Here is a 21501-nt window from a genome sequence, read left to right on the forward strand (position 1 = left end):
TGGATAGTGTAAAAGACATTACTTTAATATTAAGATACAACTTGCCAAAAGACATTTAATACTGCATTCCATTTAAGTACAAAGAAAGAAATCCTATATTATTATGAAATGTTAAATTAAAAAAAATGCAGCTGTAATGAATCTGTAAATATAACTGTAATATTTATTTTTGGTGTGCAAACCATGTCTCTGATAACTGTTCAACAGCAAAGTACTACAGACCTTTTCCTGCTGCCTTTGGAGATATGAAGTAAATCTCCCTTCACAGCCCAGTGTTATTTAGTGACGATGGTTCACAGAGCAATGGATAGATTAATATTTTCCTTCTAGAATAATACAAAGAGTGCTCATCCAGGTGGCTATGTATGAAATTGACAAAACTAGAGATATTATTTAAGCTGAGAAAAAAACCCAACTGAATTTTCTTTCTTGAAGTATAAACTACACAAAACTGTAACTTCAGATAAATATCGCAGACATTTCAGGCAAAGTGAAAACTGAATAATTGCCAAGGTATGAGATTGCCCTATAAAGTTCTCTTTTTTGACTCTCAAGTTTTAGTAGACTGAAATCAGTGCCTTCTTTCACAGAATAATGAAAAAGAAATTCTCATATATTATATCACATGCTAACTAAGGGATTAAAAAATCCCAAAAGGAGTTTCTAAATGGAAACTTTCTTAAGGAAAGCCTAAATTTTTCCTTATGTAACAACACATAAAACCCCAAATCTTGTTTACTGCAAAACCAGAAATAAAACAGCTTTATAGTTTGGGGTTTTTATGAGATGTATTTTTTTTAGCAGGGATCTTATGAGAATTCTTCCACTCTGAAAAAGAAAAATAGTTAAGCAGTATTCTTACCAGGAAAGATCACCCTACATTTCTGTCTATTTTTGCCTCAAATTATGGAAAGAAAGAAATTTTGTAGAAGGTCAAGCTAAATGTTCTGCTCCCACTTCAAACTTTCTCCTTTTTTTTCCCCTTATTAATGAGTTCAAGTAATAATATAAGAAACCTTCTTTTTAGTAAAGAAATGCAGAAAATCATTTTTTAAATGATAAGTAAGGATTTTTAATATCATAAATGTCTACAGCTAGGGGGATTAGTTCTACTTCTACCACAGGCAGGAGAAAGTCTTAAGGTGAGTACCTCACTGAGTTGATAACTATATTACAGAAAAGTTTGATGAGTTATTTGTGACTGAGGCAGTAAGGCTCAGTTGGTGTACATGATCTGCACCTTTTTTCCTGAAATCAAGTCTTTTATTCTAACTCTCTAGTTTTACCACAGGGCTTCCTTCTCATTTGCCTGGAGTTTCTCCTCATATATGGTGTAAGGTGTCTCCCACACTTTGTGTGTTAGAAATGTCTTTCAGAGGACTTCTATAACAGCTAGCATTGGCTGGAGTTCAGTTCTGGCATCTCAACTCTATGTTTGTTTTCACTGCATCCATCTCTCAGAAAACCTTTGTGAACATGTGAAGATTCAAATACACACCTACTTCCTCTACAGAAAATCTACATACATTTTTCACTGCCATAACTCCTTTCCTAGTCTTTTCCTACATGTAGAGAAAAACAACAGAATTTAATGACATTTTAAACCCTTTTTAGTTTGCAATTAGAGTCTCTATTTATTAGCATACTTTTCAGAGTTTATTTAGGAAAAGCTGATTAATGCTCTTGGTAATGTATTTATTATAATAGTGCTTTCTCTTTGGTAAAGGATTCAGTTCAAAATTCTCAACTAATGAGTAAGATAAATATGCCCTAATCTCTTGTCAACTGCTAATCCTATATTTCTATCAATGCATTATGTGTTAATTTTGAAAGTAAATCAGATTACACATCAAGAGTATTGATGCAAGTGTAATACTACACATTAAGCAATCTATTACATTAGCAGTCTGTCTCTGGAATAGGAGAAGAAAAAACCCCCAAACAAATAGCTTGTTTCAAATTGCCTGTATTATATATATGATTTTAAAAAAATTAAAATACAATTCCAAAGTAAAAGTAGTGGATGATAATTTCAGTTGCCATTTTTATGACATAAATTAATTCTAGGGTTAAAAATAACAATTATGTAAACATTGTAAACAATTATGTCTATTATGCAAACAAATACACTTTTACTCAGTAAATTGTATGCTTACCATATACTATCTCATTTCAGACAATGAAAGGCAATCAGTGTAGTTTCTCCTTTAGTCACTATGATTCCAAGTGATTAAGCACCCTCTTTTTAACAGGAACAACATTGACTATATGTGTAGTAGAAGACTATTTTTATATAAATCAAATTTTGAATTGAGAAATGTGAAGTTCCATACCACACCAAGAACAATATTACCAATAAATTCCTCTCAATTATTCCATAAGTTGAGGAAATTGCTCTACAGGCAACATCATTGGTTCCTAACAGACATAAGTGAGACTGTTCTACTTATAAGTACAGCACTTCAGACTGCAGTTTCAACACTCTTCAAACCATACAGATTCCAAAATTTGGTTTTAAACACAAATAAAATAAAATAAAATCTCACTCAATTGTTTTGCTCTGAGACCTAGTTCTCTTATATTTCTTCTAAGATGAAGCCATGAAACATCAACATTTCTAAATAATCTCTTTTCACATGGGACCTCTCCAGAATTTGTTAAAATGGAAATACCTCATTTTGATAAAAACTATTGAGTTCACACAACATCAATCATCATTTTGTTGGCACAGAATCAACTGCTGTTTGTACTTTTCCTATAGAGAATTATAATTTCAATAATATATGGCGAAGTTTAACCTCAGCAAAATTATGAAGGATACCAAAATATCTCCTAACACTGTCTCAAAATTCCAATTTCACAGTCCTATAACTTCATGCCACATTTGGCATCCTAGCAAGGGTTCTTAGGTGACACGGAGCAACATGTTGGCACAAAGCAAGTGCAGTTCATGCAGCATCAGCTGCCCCCAGCACCACCTGCTACATTTACATGTGCAGGGCCCTCTGGAGCACGGCACCTTGGAGCAACACTCTGCAGAGACACACGAAGGCTCTGATTTCTATCCAAACATAGTTACACATCTCTGAAGGCATTCCTGCACTGGTCTCAAGTTGGGCTGTTACTTCCTTTTTTCATCTCTTTTAATAGATTCCACCTATTTGTAATCAGATTGCCAAAGACATGATGGGTCTCAGTCCCTGAGAGTGCGCTGGACCTGCACGGGTCACCCAACATACACACGTGATGTTTTAGTATATAAGATCCATGGACTGCCCCAGATTCTGAAAACATGCATTAAAGTGCTTTGGCTCTTGGCTATAATCAGCCTACAAACACAATAGGCTTTGGCTAACTAAAGAAAAGACAAAATATTTACCTTGCTGAAAGAGAAACGTCAGCTAAATAAGGACAGTGAAGGCACACGGGTATCTGCCTGCCAGAGACAGTGCGTGTAAATTGAAAGGGATGCCTAAGATGGCATGATAAGAGGATGGCAAAGATTTTACTCATTAATGAAATATAACTGAGAATTAGGTCTGCATCTCTATAGAAATCTGATCAGTTCCCTCAGGGCTGACCAGCAGGAAAACAATTTCATTCCAGATATGAATAGCTAAGCCTGTTAAGTATTGCATTTTGCATTCTGTCTTCCTCAGTAAAGAAAGCCGTCTTTTCCACAAGGAAGAATGCCTGTTACAACATAAACTTCTAACCCATCAAATTTTAGCTTCTAGAATTGATAGCTTGACTCAAGAATGAGGAGTATACCTTTAGCTATTTTTGGAGCCCTGAAAACGTACAGGAACCAGAAATAAAATAAATTCTTATTTATCTTGCTGCTCTACTCTTCAGAATCTTGTCATTTACCCAAGTCTTAAGTAAAAGGTACCTTATGAAAAATTACTTTTGTGTCATTCTCTTTACCCATAAAACAACTGTTCCTACCTGAAAAGGAATACAGAGCAGAATAAAAAATAAATTTCTGTATCTATTTTGAGTGTCAACTTCTTAACACTATGAAACAGCAAGAAACATTATAAACATAATTTGAAAATGCATTTAAAACTGACCTTATAAGGCATGTATTGTAAGTCTGATACACAGTCCTGAAAACAGTTATGATGACCTACTTTCAGAAAAACTTCTGGCATAGATTTAGTTATAAAATATGAATGAAGAAAACCACTGAAGTAAAACTGTACTTTACAAAACACTTTAAAAAAGCTTCAGAGATACAGAGAGTATCTCTGTATGCTCATATGGAAATACTATCTGTATCTCAGAGATAGTATAAAAAAAAGTTATATATATATATATATAACTTTTTATAGAAGTAGTGTTATCTTCTGATATTGGTATGCTTTCTCAAGCCTGATATGTAAGGAGACACTTAGCCAGCCATATTATATGATATAATATCTTCAGAAAGTACCTAAGAAACTTATATACTTAATCCAGTTTCTATATGGTACCAGTGCCCTGACACCAGAATAACTCCTGCCTCTCCATTCCAGAAAACTGTACTTACAAGACACCTGCAGGAAATTAGTGTTTTGGTTCCAGATTGTACCAATACATGATTCCTTGTGCAGGCACCCACCATCTGAGAAAAGGAACATGATGAGACAAACTAGAGAAATTAATAAATTCATTAAACACCTTATTTGTAAGTTTTAATTCTCTGGTATCAATGTACAATGCTGGTGTCCAACATTTTCTGTAAGATGTACCAATGGATGGAAACAGAACACTTTGGGTTGGAAGGGACCTTAAACCCCATCTAGTTACACCCCCCCTGCAGGGGGGACAGAGACACCCTCCACATGGGCTGCTCAGACCCCCATCTAACCTTGCCTTGAACATTTCCAGGGATGGGTCATCCACAAGGCAACCTGTTCTGGTGTCTCACCATTCTCTTTGTGAAGGCTCTGAAGACATGCCAGGTATTTCTTCATGGTGTGGCCTCACACTCACCAACCACGTTGTGTCACTGTAGACACAGCACCATGCACGCACCTCATCCAGGGCCTGACATGTGGCCACAGGCCTGCTCACCACAACCAGCAATGCTTGTGTGACCCAGCTATTAAAGATGCTTGTGCTGTGCTGTAGCAGCAGCCACATGTGGCCACCAGACAGAGCCCCTTGGAGACACTTGTCCAATAGAGCAGCAGGAGCAGGTGTGCAGTACCAGCTCTACAACACAACCCTCAGCCCCCACCTAGATCCCAACCAACCAACATGAGGGGCTTTTCCAGGAGAAGGCAGCAGGAGCTGCTCTGGCTGCTCTGGTCAGGGCCAGGCACAGGCCAGCCCTGAGCACAGGACAGTCCTGGGGAGCAGCCAAGGGCCAGGGGCTGCTAGCCAGAGCCGTGCCAGCTCCCCAGCTCTTGCCACTCCTCTAACAGCACCAAATTACAGCTCCTCACTCAAGAGTTTGTCTGAACGCCCCACTCACAGTCAGTGGGTCTAAAGACTTTGAGTACTCTTTGAGACAGTTATATTTCACATTTGTCCCTGACTGGAGCATCTAATCAGTCATTGGGCAACTGACTGGATATAACAGAGAGAAAAACTTCAGCTTAAAAGTACCAAATAACAAAGACAGTGTGGTATTTAAATCAGATCTAGACCAGACACACAATACAGATTCTCTCTAGTGCTGAGACGTACTTGAGCAATGTACAAAGAGCTGCCATCTGTCATTTAATAGCTCTTATGGCAAGAGAGACCAGATTAGATAATAAAAAGTAATGTAGTGCATTGTATATGATTTGATATTCAAATGCATCTGTACAGTTACATAGCTGTGTACTATCAGAAGGCAAAATTTTAGACTTCCAGGTAAGCAAGAGATCAATTTTTTTTCTTGCCTAACCAGACACTTCCCAGATTTGTCCAAAGGTGATTTCATCTTTTATCTGTCATTTATTTCAAAGAAATTAGAAATGTACATGAACCTGCCCTGCAAGTGAACTGGTAAAACACAATGGTGCTGCAAAGTCTTGCCTACAAATGGACTACTAACGGAGTCATCAGTGTCTGCATGATATTCTGGGTTTTCTCTACAGACATTCTTTCCCCTCTTCATCATTCCCTCCTGTTCATACTACATTCAATAAAGACAAGCTTCCCACCCTCTTCCACATTGTTACCTCTCCTTCTTTCCTTTTTTTTTTTTTGTTTTACTCTTTACAGTACTTGAAATCCCACCCACACCCCCCAAAAGTTTACTTTAAAAATTTACCACATTTTCTGACAGTGCAAATCATTGTTTTGCTCCATTTTGTTGTACATTAAAACTCTTACCACTTTGGTTTGGAAAGAACCGAGAAATTTCTTATCTGTGTTTCAATGGTGGTTAGCACAAAGGAGACCTTCAGATAGGACCTCACCCAGCAGGGCACTGTAAACTTAAATTGCACTGTATGAAAGCATCACAACAGCTTTTTCTTAAATACTGAGAATACAACATATCTTCTGTATGTACCTTGAAATATATATTATATATTTATATATGCATACTTATATAAAGTGATTAAATACTTCTTTTATATGAATATTATTGAAACACAAGTAACATTTTTCCATGTAAAATACACTTGTCCTATACAGTGTCATTATTTGACATTGAGCTTTTCAGAGTGCATTATATGGATTTTCCCCAGAATAGGAAGAAATAGAAAAAAAACATGTAAGATTTTAAGTGCTTTGGACATCAAAGCAGAAAAACTCTTCATTTTCCTAGGCAGCACATTGAAGTATCCAATTTTAATTGAGAGAAACAGAAATGAGGAAAATTTCTACGGATGGCGATTAGGCTCGTAGGCTGAAAAGAAAATAATCAAAACACAAGAAAACATTTGCACTAAAGTAACAGAACATATCATTTTGTTCAGGAAAATTGCTTTGTTTCAAAATAAGGTTGCATGTTTAAAGGTGAAAAAACCTCATGTTCAAATACACAAACACACTATCTGTGACAAAACCAAAGGCATCTTGCAGCATTTCAGCGACCTTTCAGAAACTTCAGTAAGGAATCCCCCCAAATGAAAGTACATCTCATGCTGGTTCCTGAAAAGCTGAAAAGTAAGGAATTAGTGTATTAAGCAGGTTCCAGCAAGCAGAAGATAAAAGCTTCAGTCCAACCTGAAAAGGATCTTTGCTGAAAAAAAAAATAATTTAGTAAATGTTCAGAGGAAAAAAGATAATTGACCATTTTCTTCATTCCACAGAATATTGTTGATGAGGCAACTTCAACAGGATCTTCAAATGATTAAACTGTAATATATAAGTATTATATTATGCACATTTAACTGATAATTTGAGAGAGAGAAAAAAACTGTAGTTCCTACCAGTTTGGCTGAGTTGTGACGTGCTACGGCTCTTTCTGGACAGCCCCACGATGGCGACCATCTTTGCACCAATGCTGGAGCGCCTCTTTTTGCTGCCACCACCAACAGTACCCACTGCCGTGTCCGACTGGCTGCCATCATTCTTCTCCAGCGTGTACATCTCCCCACTGATGCTGGTGCTCTTTGTCATGTTCTTTCCTGAGATGGCCATCTGTCTGCTTTGCATTTTGGATGTAAAGACACTGTCAGCCAGTTGATGGATAAACAGTGCAGACAAAGAGTAAAAAGGGGAAGACAGAAAAGGACAGGTTTCAGATGGAAGGTTTTGGGAGACTAGTGGGTAAAAGCAGCTAATCACACAGATAGGGTTTGGTTTTAAGAGGTAAAAGGAGAAACTTTAATTCTAGGGTCCTGTTTGGTCCACTGTAAAAATACTGACTCATCAAAATTGTGTTTTAAATAACAAGCTCTTATTTACTGATCGACTAAAAACTTATTACTAGCAAAAGCATACCAAAGAATTAATGCATCCATATATCATATAATACTTCTTGCTTGGAAAATTTAAGTTCTGGACTCAGTGCTGTGTGCCTCTTCTTCTCACATATATACACTCAAATAACCTATATTCCTCTGGGAAACAGACACTTGATTCTTTACTGAGTAGAAAAGAGCATCAGTCTGAAGCCCAGTTTTGATTACTAGCTATCCAGACGTTTCAAGGATGCTCTCATTAATCTGGTTTAGCTCAGTTCATCATACAGTAATGAACACCCACAGGTTTTTCCTCCATCTCTGCATCAACAAATACAAATACATATCCATTTTACACAACACTTGACTGTTATGTGGCATAGATCATCAGTACTGATGAAATTGAATTAAATTCTAATGTATCTTTTGTACTTGTTTAGAGGCTCTGTAAACGTGCTCTATGTGGCTGCATCTAAACTGTCTGATGCAGCATTTCAGGTGTCCCAGGGGAACCTGATCTAACAGCAGTCCAGGCTAAGAGACCTTTCCTTTCCTCAGAAATGGCCATCTACACTGATGAAAACAGCACTTATCCAAATTTTGCCCTGACATCTAATTGGTAGGTATCTGAACAAATATCCAGAACTGGAAGCTCTGGGAGACATGTGGGGCTGAAAATATACAGAGAATTTTCTATATCAATGAAGATCTTGCACAGAACTTAGACCTTTATTATTCTTTTCAGTACAGTACTTTTTATCAAAAAATCCCCATGAGATTCCATTTTAAACAATCCACAAAACTGTGGAATATTTCTGGAACCCAGGGGAAATTTTTTTTTGTTAAATCACCAATAGATAAATGCTCAAATGAATATTTTTTTCTTCTTAAACAGATTTTCAAATACATGCAAAAGCTGTTGCTAGAGCTTTAGTGCTCAGCAAATGTCTCTAGAACAAATTTTTCTGTGTATAGAAAAATATATCTACTCCTCTTCCTTTACCTATTATGGCCTGAAATCGATTTCCTAAAAGGAAGGAATTATTGTTTCTTTATGAAGATTTTTGCAATACTCTGTCAGTTTTTTTCAATATTCTATCAGTAACTTGTCTATGGAATTAATGCAGTGCACTCAAAAGTAAATAAATACTTATAGCTTAGCCCCAACCCAAAGGGAAAGCTAAGAGCTGGTTCACAGCAGAAGTAGAGCTTTGTCATCGAAAAATACTGAGTGTACTTCTCAGGGAAGGTGCAGGGAAAAATATGAATAAGAGTTTGGGTCAGCAGATGGAGAAGCACAAAACAAAGCTGAGAGAGAGTCATAGTGGCCTTGCCTGGACACACAGTCACAAAATACTGAACACAGTGGTAACCTGAAAGCTTTTTTCTTACCCTCTTAAGCTCTCTGTGTTGTTATGTGTTAGTACACAGTGACTCTCATTAGTACATTTATCACCAAGGGAGGAGCGGGATAGGATGTGGGTAAAGAGGAAGGCAGGGAAACAGTAAAAGAGAATTTGTATTTCTGTGTCTTCTTAGCACCATGTTAACTTACTTGTTAGATGATAGCATCACATGCTGTATTTTTAATCAAACTAACACCTCTAAGAATTCAGGCAAAGAAAACAGACAACACTGAAACCATTTCTCAGTTTCAACATTACCTTGCATGTAAAAATACTAGAGGTCTAGGAAAAACATGGCTGTGAAGAGCTAGTATGTTCAACTTTATCTTAAGCAAAACTTTATTAAGAATCAGAAAATTAGAGCCCCTTATCCAATAATGCTATTTTTAATCCAAATTCTCAAAGGAAATATGATAATTGTGTGCTTTCAGTTGATCTCCTTCTTTTCAATATGTTTTAAAATCAGATAAATTTGACAGAGCAGTAGGAATCTAAACTATTTAGTTTCTAAAACTGTTTTGAAAACAGATCCCTGGAGAGAGATCTTATGCATGCCTCTTTGGGGAAAGATGGCAGAAGAAGTCATGGAATCTCTCTTAGTGGAAGCTAATTCACAGATGCAGGCTGGTGGAGGAAGTAAGGTTTTCACTGCTTGCAGAACAACCTATTTCAGTGATCCCTTTTTTCAAAAATAATACCCAGAAAATCAGTGAGTTCCTATCATACAGCAAACAGTAATCAATGCGTTGTTTTGTAAGTGTTATTACCATTCAATAAAAGTCCTATGTCATCAGTGGAAACAGAAATATTCTGCATTTTAGTATAGAAGTTACACTGAAAAGAAAGTCACAATTTCCTGAGTTGAATGTGTCTTTGAGGTGCTTTTTTGTGTCCTTTCCAAGATTTATAGTTCTATTTAAGCAGAATGGATTACAGTAGTTGCTCTATTAAAGAAATCAGTGTCTTTAAAGAGGCTGGTTGCTATAGTTTCACTGTGCTGTTATCTGTGAAATTGTTTTGAATTACTAAAATTTGCTTCTTGGCTTCTGTACCACAAAACATTTTGCTGTATACTGCTGCCAGTAATGATATAGGCTTCAGTCAGACACCTTCTCTTGGCCAACTTTTTAAGAAAGGTAGGAAAGGGAATTCAAATGAGAAGAAAGGAAGGGATTTAGATTTAAGTGGATATACCAAATACTAGTACAAATGGCTGATACTAAAAATTCATTCACAATCCTCTATTTTTTTTTTCCCCAGTTGAACTCTGTTTTCTTCCATTAAAGGCTTGGGGGTTTTCCCCTTCTCTAAAAGCAGCAGGGAATACATCTTTTCTACAGTCCTAACCAGCAAACAGCCCTTGGAGAAAGCCATCCCATAGCAGGGACTTTGGGTTTTTTGCAATTCCTCTTAGCAAAAAAACTTTGAGAAATACATACCAGGAGAGTTATGAGTGATTTATAGTGCCTCAAAATAAACCTAGAGTGGTCATGAGCACTTCCTCCAGCAGCACTTTGAATCCTTTCTGGCCATCCAAACCCTCATTTACTAATTTTTCTTAGCAGATACTTGATACCCTCTCCAGTAGAAACCATCCTTCTACCCAGCCTGACTTTTGAAAGTGCCACAGATGGATCATTCTCAGAAAAACTGGGTATTGTATGTCAGATTTGGTTCCTTTCTGGGCTAATAGAAAGGTTTTCCTCAGAGTAAAATTTAGAGAGTAAATCATACAATCTTTTTTCTTAACAGGAAACAGAAATTACTGGAAGTTTTCTTTATATTACATATACACAAACCCAATCTCACACACATGCAGTTAAATACATTCAACAGTATTTTAAAATAGACATTATATAAAAGTAATTTATGAAATTATATGAGGTAATGAATAGATATGAAGTAAAAATAGGGTTCTCAAGGTGTCTAATAAGATAATAATAATTTTTAAAATATCCTCAGCAAAGAGAATATGCAGCCAGATGCTGGGGGGAAGAATCAAATACAAAAGGAAATAAAGTAATTATCCTAGTCCAAATAATATGTGCATAATGACATAATAATACTATTATTAGAATGAAAACCAGAACAAAATCAGCACACAATCCCAGCTATGTGGCAGCCCACAGCCTACAGCAAGAGCAGAGTGAAGGTGGCAGCCAGGCTACTGCCTTTGGCTTAACAGGACCAAACAATCAGCAAGAGCAGGATGAAGGGCAAAGCTCACATAGGAACATTGCTTCCTGCACTATCCCAAAATCCAGGAAAACTCTTGAGGAAACCAAGAGCTGCAGACAGGTCTTAGTGTAAATATCTTTTCAGACACTTCAGTTTTCCAGTGAAAAAAGGAAAAGGAAAGATGCATACACTTTAGAGGAATACTCAAAGATAAAGCAGAAAGTCCTTTAAAAAAAACCACAAGAGAAACATAAGACATTAGAAAAGATATTATAGTGAGATAGCTATATAGATTTGTAATTTAAAGCCAATGGTGGAGTATGAGAGCCCTAGCTACTAAATAGTATTCTTAAAAATATACTATGTTAGCCAGCTGAGGAGAGTCAGACTGACAGAGACCTGTCATGTCAAAGGTATTCTAAAGTTTGCTGATGAAACTAGATTAGGAGAAGCTCCTGACTCCCTTGAACACAAAAAGGCTCAGCAGAGAGACTTAGAGAAATTAGAGGTCTGGGAAATCACCAACCATACGAAGTTTAACTAAGACAAGTGCTGGATTCTGCACCTGGGATGGGGATTGTGCATACAGAACACGAAACAAGTCTGGAAATTGGCACCACAAAAAGGGACCTGGGGGTCACTAGCAAGCTGACCATGAGTCAGCAGTGCCCTGGCAGCCAGGAGGGCCACGGGTGTCCTGAGGGGCATCAGGCACAGCATCACCAGGCAGCCAGGAGGGGATTGTCCTGCTCTGCTCTGCACTGGGGCGGCCTCGCCTTGAATCCTGGGGTAAATTTGGGCACCACAATACAAGAAAGATATAAAGGTATTAAAGGGCACCCAAATGGCAATGAATAGTGAAGGGCCTTGAGGAGAAGCCATATGAGAAGCAGATCAGCTTACTTGGTGTGTTCTCTCTGGAGGAGACTGAGGGGAGACCAGTCTTTACAGCAGTATTAGAAATCACAATTTTTAATCTCATTGCTCTGCCATAAACATATGTATCAGAGAATCAGATTTACACAAGTCATTTGGCAGACCTTGCAGGTTTCTTTATTTCTTTATTTCAAAGTCAAAGCAAAATTAATATTATTGCTTTCCAGTTCAGTTTTCTGTTAATGATCCCTAATGAAAATAAGGCATCCAAATTAGTGAAAATTCACATTGCCAAGTGTGTAGTACAGCTGTGGGCTGTGATGTCCTCGAGAAAGGATTTTAACAATTTTTCATATGTTGTAAAAGATATATTCTAATATATGTCTCCTGTGAGACTGGACGACCCACTGAAGACTTTGTTTACTGCTTTTTACAAGCAGGAGATGAATTTTAATGCCATTCATAATAGACCTGGTAACTCAATCAGAGATGCTCTTATTTCATTAATTTACTGAAGAAATTTAACAAAACCAGCATTATGGGGACAGCTGTGATGTAGGAAATAACATTTCCATGGGAACAGTGCTTCCGGCCAATACTCGTACTCATCTGCCAATTCACATCCAAGAGAGACACTGTAGGTTCAAAATTATAATGACTTAGTCTCTGGAGATCCACTTGGTCAAAAATTATTCTATTAAATTATTGGTGGTATAAATCTCTAATAGCTACTGGACTGACTTAATTATTAGGTTCATTTTATTGAAATTATTACAAGAAAGTTGGGAGAAAAAACAGAGCAGTCTTTATAATCTATTTTTTTATGTATATTGCCATTCAAATAAAATTAGTGGCCACATCTCAAAATAGAAGTAGAAATATTTTGATATGAAATTTCTTTTTTCAAAACTCTCTTTCATTACAAATCAGGAATACCTCACCTGCTACAGTACATAGGTTGACTTGAGCTGTATTTCCCCCTTTCTGGTAGATGTAAAGCTGTCCACACTGCTTTATTATTATAAATTGATGAAAGTATTCCATGACATCTCTAGCAATTTTTTTTTCAAATAGGAATAAATGGCAGAGGCAGGGGTCAGGGCATTAGATTATTTACAAATCATAGCCACAGCAAATGAATGATGCAGAAAAAACACTGTAACAACTAGCTTTTTCCAAATGCTAGCAGTTGAATTATACACAGAGCTTCAGAGATTTTTGATATAATTTCTCACCTTCAGAGATTTTTGATATAATTTCTCACCTCTGATAAAATAATTGGATATTTTCAAACATAAAAATACAGTTGATATCTTCTGTTAATTTAAATAGCAATTATAATGAAGATTACATTAATATTCATCTAGTGTCAATAAATTTTCAAGTTTTCCTCTACAAAGTTACAGAGGAGCTTTATTACCCTGCTAACAGTAATGAATCTTCGATGAAATCCCTTTTTTGGATATAGTGAACTAAACCAGTGATTTACTCTGCGTGGATGCAAAAAAAGTCTAGCAAGAAAATTAGTTGAGGTCTAGAAGTCTTGCATTAGTCAGCTGTCTCATATTCACTGGTAATAAAAGAAGTCCATATGAGCTCTGAAGGCTTGGAAATAAAGTACATTGCAGTCAAAGACCGAGTGAACTTTGAATAACATCCAAATTCTTTGAGCTTAGAAACCATCTTCTTTAACCCAGCCTGGCAAAGAGGCAGTTTGTAAAAGCTGGGTACCAACTAGCTTCCTAAATTAAAACTGATCATGAGCAACCTGATTTAATCGAGACTGTTCTCTTGCAGAAATGTGCCTTGCGTGTACTTCATCTGAAAGTTAAATGTTGTGTGCCTGTTCCAGCCTGCTGTTTAATTAGTCTTCCAACAGGGAGGGAGGAGAGGGCCCAGTAGTTTTCTGTATTTACACTGCTATGTCACAATCTATACTGCAAACTGGCTTAGTGCTGCTCAGTGCTGTTTCTTGAAGGGCTGAATAGAGCTCTATGAAATGGAAGGCAAGCAGTGAATAGCTAAACCAGACATTAAATCCAGTATGTGTCCCAGACCTCAAATCACCAGAGAAATAATGTAAAATTAAGTCAGGAAAGTGAAAAAAAATTCAGACTTGAAGGCTGAAGTGCTCAAAAATATACAGAGGTAAGACACATAATGTTTTGCCTGAGGGTAAGAAGTACTATAATTTATCATCTTGCTAAACTGAAATTGCTGTGAGGGATACTTAAGTATTTAGAAAACTCACTGACAGTTAGAAAACTTTGTAAGATAGACATAGGGGAACTAGACAGGATGAACTACTGAGATTACATTAAGAGAAAAATCACATAATACACAGGGAAGATCCAAATGTCTTGGAAAAGGGCTTTATTTAAATAAATTTCTGTCAGCAATATGGATCTCACTATAGCTGCATCTATACTTCACTCATGAAAGATGGTATTTCTATGATTAGTACTGCACAAAGGGAATATGCTCAGGCTCATTTTAATGTTTAGGTGCATGTATGTGGCAGTGGCTGTCTAAAGACTAAAACAACTCTAACATTTCCTTCATCCTTGTGCATGCAGGTTGCTTGAGGACTCTGAAAAATCAGGGTCAGAATAGGCGCTGCTAACATCTCCAAAACTCATAGCATGTCTCTGAATTGATCTTCTGGGACTGAGAACTAAATGGACACGAGCAAGAAATCTGAAGCCGTAATTACTTCAACCAAAGACACATTATCTGGGACACCATGCTCTTGCCTGTCTGACTTCTGTCACTTTGACAAAATGACTTTGAGTCACTTTTGGTCTCTGGGGGAAATTATAAAAGCATACAGAAAACTTAAGACCATCATAAAAAAGAAAATGTGAGGAAAGGTGTCTCACATCTTTCTGAACATGAGCCTGAAACCTTTGTTTTTCTGAGCTGGAGAAGGCAGGTCTATGACCAAATGTCCCTGCTGAGACAGTGTGTACATGGCACACCATGCAAGTTTGAAGCAGCTTTCCTCGTTTTTACCTTGGGCCTCCATAGGAGTCGTGTTTATGCCATGGCTGCTATCTGGGAAGTGCTGGGCTCTCAGTGGTATTTGTAAGGAATTTTGATTTCTTCCTAGGGGCTACCTGATGACACATCTCCCAGGTTGTTTAGCTGGCACCTTATGGGCCTTAGGAGAAGTATGAACATGCAGTGAAATTACTGAAAATGTTAATATGTTTGGTCAAAACCCATTAAAAACAGACATATGGGCAATGCCCAACCACTGGAGCATTATCTTTCCACAGCTATTAAGCACACAGTAGTAAGAGCAGCACTGGGCCCCTTATCCTTAGTTAAATATAGTACTTGCTAGATAGGCCTGGCAATGTGTTTCAAAGGCAATAGCACAAATCCAGCAACTGCATTTTAGGAATACTTCTAAGAAGTACCATGAAGGAATTTATGTTTACTTATTGGAAGGCTAAATTATAAGCTTATTACGTATTTTTAATGAAGTACATTTTTAGGAATATGTATTAATTTTACAGAATCTTGTCACTCTTCTTTTAAAATAATACTTAGGTAAAAAGAGTGAAAAGATGGAATCACTAAGAGCCATATCTGTCCAATCATAATGTCCAAGAAAGAAAAGCCTTATAAGCTTCAATATTCAATCCCTTGTTTTGGTAAGTTTCTACAACACTTCTAGTTTTTGCTGTTGCTATTCTTGTCTGTTGTGCTCAGTCCTGTACAAATAAAGATAAAAAAGTCTGTCTATTGAAAATCTTATTATTCAATCTAGCTTTAAATACTTTTAGAAAATTAATCTTTTTATAACACAATTTAAAGTGCAAAAACTAATTTCAACATTTATATTTGCTACAAACCCTCATTTTAACTTTTTCCTTCATCTCTGCTTCCTTGAGTGTCTACAGGGCTTTCTCCCTTCATTTCTTGTGGTTTTGTTTTGTATAAACTACTGATGTACAGTTTTAAAATAAACTTTAGCAACAGGAGTGCATCATGGTTCAGGAGTGCTTTATGGATCACAGGTCAGAGCTGGCTCAACAGAGGTAAAATTGCAGGCTTCAGTTCACGGAGAGGGAAGCAGTCTCAAAGATATTGCACTGCAGTCCAAGTAAGAATGTCTGAGTTCCCTGCTGAATGCCTGATATCAAAGCTGCAGACTGTTTCAAAAAACTTATTTTTATTGTTCACCTGTTAATAATGTGCACTTCCAAATTCATTAATTTATTATATCCCAGCATATCAAAATGAATTTACTAACTGTAAAGGAGCCTATATATCTTTTGTATTTACTCCAAAGTAACAGGAAAAAATAAGTCTCCAAGGGTTCTATAGACAGTGACAAGTAACTTAGAAACAGGTGACTTTACTAGATTTCTTAAATTTTTATTCTTTATTTTTATTCTATTCTCAGTACAGATTTCATAAAAAATATATTTGTTCATATAATTCTGTTTGCTACCATTGATCTTCTGCATATTTTTCCATAATATTTTTCCAGAAGCTATAGATAATTTACTTCTAAATTTCATCTATGAAAATGTAAAAAAACAAATAGCCAAATTATTGTCCATGTGTGTTGGTACACACCCAGCAGCTCTATGAATTTATAGCTTTTGAATATATTTGCCTTTGTGTAGAAAATTAAAGGTAAAAATTTTACATTGAAAAGTAGTGACCTTGAATGTAAGCTTCAAATGGTCAAGAGTTTTTCATAAATTCCTAACAGATTCCACCCAGATCAATAATATAAGGAAAATTTTACTGAAAAAACCCTTTCTTTTTTTGAGTCCTCTGTTTTTAAAGACACAGACTGGCAAAATGCAAGCAGCTCTGCTTATCTAGTCATAAGAGCACAGAAGAGTTATGTTAGAGAGACAGAAAGTTGCTGCTCCTTTTTCAAGGACCCAGTGCCTCACACCTGCCCCAATTGCCTGGATAATGCAACATTTTGCAGATGAAAAGAGCTGGTCAACATTGTACTGCAAACTGCCATTCTCATCCCAGGAATGGCAAGACCATTGGTTGTCATGTTAAAAAGTTGAAAAAGACCATCATCTTCTGTTGAGAGCTGTAGGAAACCGCATGCTGGCAAGCTTTCCCTGAAAACCTACATGAAGATGGATGTACTGAACCCACATTCTCTCTCCTTCCACGGCAGAAATGACACTGGGTGAAATCAATCTATCTATATCTATCTATCTATCTATCTATCTATCTATCTATCTATCTATCTATCTATCTATCTATCATCTATCTATCTATCATCTATCTATCTATCTATCTATCTATCTATCTATCTATCTATCTATCTATCTACCTCTGTTGGAAGCACAGACTGCCTTTACTGCAATTCTGCTACAAGACTGATCATGCAGTGGGGAAAGGGTCTCATGCTACATTTTTCTCTTCCAAACATGTGACCTGTTTGGCTACAAAGGTTAGACACAATTAACTTCTTTCATCGAATAGTCTAGTTGAAGCAATCATTAAAATAGTTTTGAAATAGCTTTAAAAAACAAACAGCACATACAATTGAAAATGGATTCTTAGTGTCTGTTATCTTTTGTACAGTTTTTTATATTTTTACCAGAATAAAGACTTTCAAAACCATTACTGGCTTCCATCCCTGTGAAGGAGCTTGCAAAGACTGCATTGACATGCTTTTTCTTCCGGAAAAAGTACTGCATTTAACTGTTAATAGCTGCAGTCACAGTGGAAGGGTCATAAAACCTGAAATACTAAAATTACAATGTAATGAAAAACTAAGGAACAAATAGTCATCAGGAATCAGTTTTAAAACCTACAAATTAAATTCTCTAAAGTCTTTTTTTTACTGAATGAACTAGAACTAGAAAGTAAATTAGAAATGAATCTTTATACCTAACAATGGAAGGGGCACAAAAGCATTAAGAACCTTTGGAAAGAAATAAGGCTTCAGCTAAATAAATACATTACTTAAAGCCATACACTGTACTCTGTTTCTTGAATTTTTAAGTGCTCTGCAAAATTACATCCCAGCTGAATTTTTCCACAACAAATTTTCCTTTCTTGGTTGTGTCATCTTCTTACTTAATCAGCTCTATTTCTTCTACTATCTTTTAGAATTCATTTTCTTTTTTCAAACAGGATATCACTGATTCCTTCCAAATAAATAGCAATATTTTGTGACTTGCACATGCTTTTTATTTCCAATCTCTGTCCTCTCTGTCCACCCACATAGACAATTTCTTTGTCCACTCTCTCACCATTTCAAATGACAGGTACTGCAGCACTTTTCTCCAGCCCTGCAATTTACTCAATAACCCCTTCCAGGATACTATATAAAAGGTAAGTTTCATAGCCTTTCTATTTGGTTGTCTCATCTTCCTCCACATATCAGTAAAAAGTTACACTCTCTTTTACACAGTTGTCTATAATTCATCCTTACTTCCTAGTATCTTGGCACTTGTTCCTTATCACATTTATCATCTTTCATTCAAGACTGAAAGATCAACTCCTGATCATCAAGCTTGCCCCTCATGCACTTGATATATTTTTAGCAAGGACCTCATGTTTTGTCCTCATTGTCTTGAATGCTTGAAAATAGCTCTCCAGAAACATTCACAAAGATACTTATTTTCTCTCCTCAAATCTCCCCTTAGTATTCGTTCTCTGTTGTCAAGATGTCTCCAGCACTGTGTTGTACCTATCTCCTGTGGAACATCTCTTTGTTCTCTGTGCTTCCCTCTCTGGACTCATATGTTATTTCGTAATTTAGACTCTGTGTGCTTGGAACAGAAGTTGTATTTTTCTACTGTATTTCAACAGTGAAATCCTGCTCTGTCACTACATTTGCTCTGTACTCTCATGGTAAAACAAAACTATTGTGACTATCAGAATAAATGCTTGGGATTGACATTTTAAAAAATATTAAGGGATAAAATTTAGGGCAGTCTAAAACAGATTACCTTTAATAAAGAGTATTAATGATCAAAGATTATAGATAAGGAGGCTTTATTTTTTACCCTGAGATTATCAAGGAGATGGAGTAAGAAAAAAAGTTAGTGAACTCCACATAATAAATACCCAACAGCAAAGCTGGAGCCACTCTTTGTTTGTTAACATGTACTGCAAAGAACACAATTATGATTTCCCTACATATCAAGTATATGCCAAAGTTTAGTTTTACAGAGTTTAATTAAGGCTAAATCTGATGCTGCAACTACTTCTGGCAAAAAAATTAACTGATTTAATGTACACCAGTGCTCCAAAAGCTAATGCCTTTTATTGTGCCAAGGTACTCTGTGAAATAGGCATGGGATGAATTAGTGATGAATGTCTGTGTTTACAGCCATTTCAACCCACCCATGATCTCAGCAGATTGAAGACCTCAGTGGGACTATTACCATTACTGCTGAAGTATATAAACACAGTAACATCAAGAGGTATGATGTATCCTTAACAAGGTGATTTTTTGATTTTGGAGTGATTGTGAGCAGGCCCTGCATTCCATAGTGCTCAGAGGAAAGGTGGCTGCTGTCCAAGTACAGATGCACCTCTGAAGTAAAAAATATCTTGAAAATTCCCGTCTGCAATATATCTTTCCTTGATGCCTAAGATCTCAAGAACTACATGATAATTTGCTACTATTCTATCAAGGGAGAATTGGCTGCCTTTGTTCTGCTGGGTGTCTCAAATACGTATTGATATTTTTAATTGATATGTTTGGTTACTTTTAATATTTGTGGTGTGTCTGAAAACATTCTTTTTTGGAAGCTGAAGTCATTACCCTATCTTATAAATTTCCAAGTGTCTGTTATTTTAAAAATTGCCAGAGAAATGAGCAGAAGGCACGGAATTTTCAAAAATTGATCCTGCCTTTGGGCTTGTCCACTGAACACACAAGTCATAATATTTCAATATGTTAATGAGACACAGCTACATGTGTATATAAATGTGTATACATATCTACAGCTGCCCCTATCCAGGAATCAATCTGGCTTTTCTGTTCCATTCTTACCCTAGAAAAATGCTCAGACAATGCTAAAAAATGAGCACTGACTCTACCATAGTAAAGGAGGTGAATACAAACTTTTCTGTTCATTCCCAGCTTGCATACTAAAATGGTCAAAATGTGCAAAGTGGGGAAATAATATTAGAGACTGATTTCCTTGAAGGGAGCCAAACTCTAACACAAACAAAAGTCACTACACAACAGTCACTTAATAACATCTTGTTTCTTTATAGAGATTCCTGACTTGTGTCACTTCTTCCTGAAGGCAGAGAGCAGCTAGCAAGCAGAAGAACAAGCTGGCTCAGGAAACAAGGTGTTCCTCAAAAAAGGATGTTACTTTCTATGGGGAACAGCATATTGGCTAAAGACCAGCTTGAGTGATCTAGAAACCTGGAACAGAGTCATGCTGTTGAAAGGCCAGACTTTCAGATCCATTAGACTGGGAAATTAGTGGGAAATGAGAAAGGTCTTCAAGTAATCCTTTCACACAGTACCATACTACAGGCCCTGGAACACATATGCCAAGGCACTCTTAAAGACAGCTGGTTCTAAACAACTGTTTTTGCTAAAATCTTAAATGCATGAATGTGAGTGAAAGGAATGATGGCACAATATATAAAGGCAGTAGTATGGCTATGCCAGTTCCTATCACCCAAGACTCTACACTAGGCATCTTGATTCTCTCTTTGAATCCCCTTTGTTTTAAGTATGTTATATGTGTGAGTATCTACAAGCAAGCACATGTATAAGTTTGTAGCAAGGAAAGAAAATGGATTTCCATGGATTGCTCTGCGCTTACCCTAATGTATACGAGCACAATATAACAGGCATAAGTTATTTAGAGGTAGTCCAGAATTGTCAGGCTAAAAGAAAATGTATTTTTTTCTGAGATTTTCTGCCATTCTTGTGTGACAGAGAATGGGTTCAAGAATATTCATCAAATCGGAAACTTATTTTTTCTAATGAAGAAAAGAGGAATGTTGCATTTCTCTCAATGGGACATATATGGATTTTGCAATACAAAAAGTCAGACAGTTACATTGTTTTAAGGATTTGTGGAAAAATGTATAATTCTAGAATATTCTAGAATATCTGATAAAACCAGAGCCAGTCGGGCTGCAATGTTTCTGGATACAACACAGCAGCTGAAGTGCATGACCCTTCCACAATACTGCAATCCTTGACAATTATTCACATGGAACAAAAAAAGAAA

General features: G+C 36.5%; 1 protein-coding gene across 29 annotated transcripts in view; it reads right to left on the bottom strand.

Moving 5' to 3' along the window:
• RIMS2 (regulating synaptic membrane exocytosis 2) overlaps positions 1–21501 on the bottom strand; it is a 444895-nt gene that overhangs the window by 45879 nt on the left and 377515 nt on the right. For 18 of the 29 annotated variants that reach the window (XM_066564735.1, XM_066564543.1, XM_066564576.1 and 15 more), the window contains one exon: positions 7359–7600. The exons of 10 other annotated variants lie outside the window; for them this stretch is intronic. In XM_066564735.1, coding sequence (XP_066420832.1) covers positions 7359–7600 — 242 coding nt within the window. The remainder of the gene's footprint in view (positions 1–7358; positions 7601–21501) is intronic. One more of the 29 variants, XM_066564753.1, reaches the window with a different exon arrangement.

The sequence above is a fragment of the Molothrus aeneus genome, chromosome 1, assembly GCF_037042795.1.
Source record: "Molothrus aeneus isolate 106 chromosome 1, BPBGC_Maene_1.0, whole genome shotgun sequence".
Classification (NCBI taxonomy): Eukaryota; Metazoa; Chordata; class Aves; order Passeriformes; family Icteridae; genus Molothrus; species Molothrus aeneus.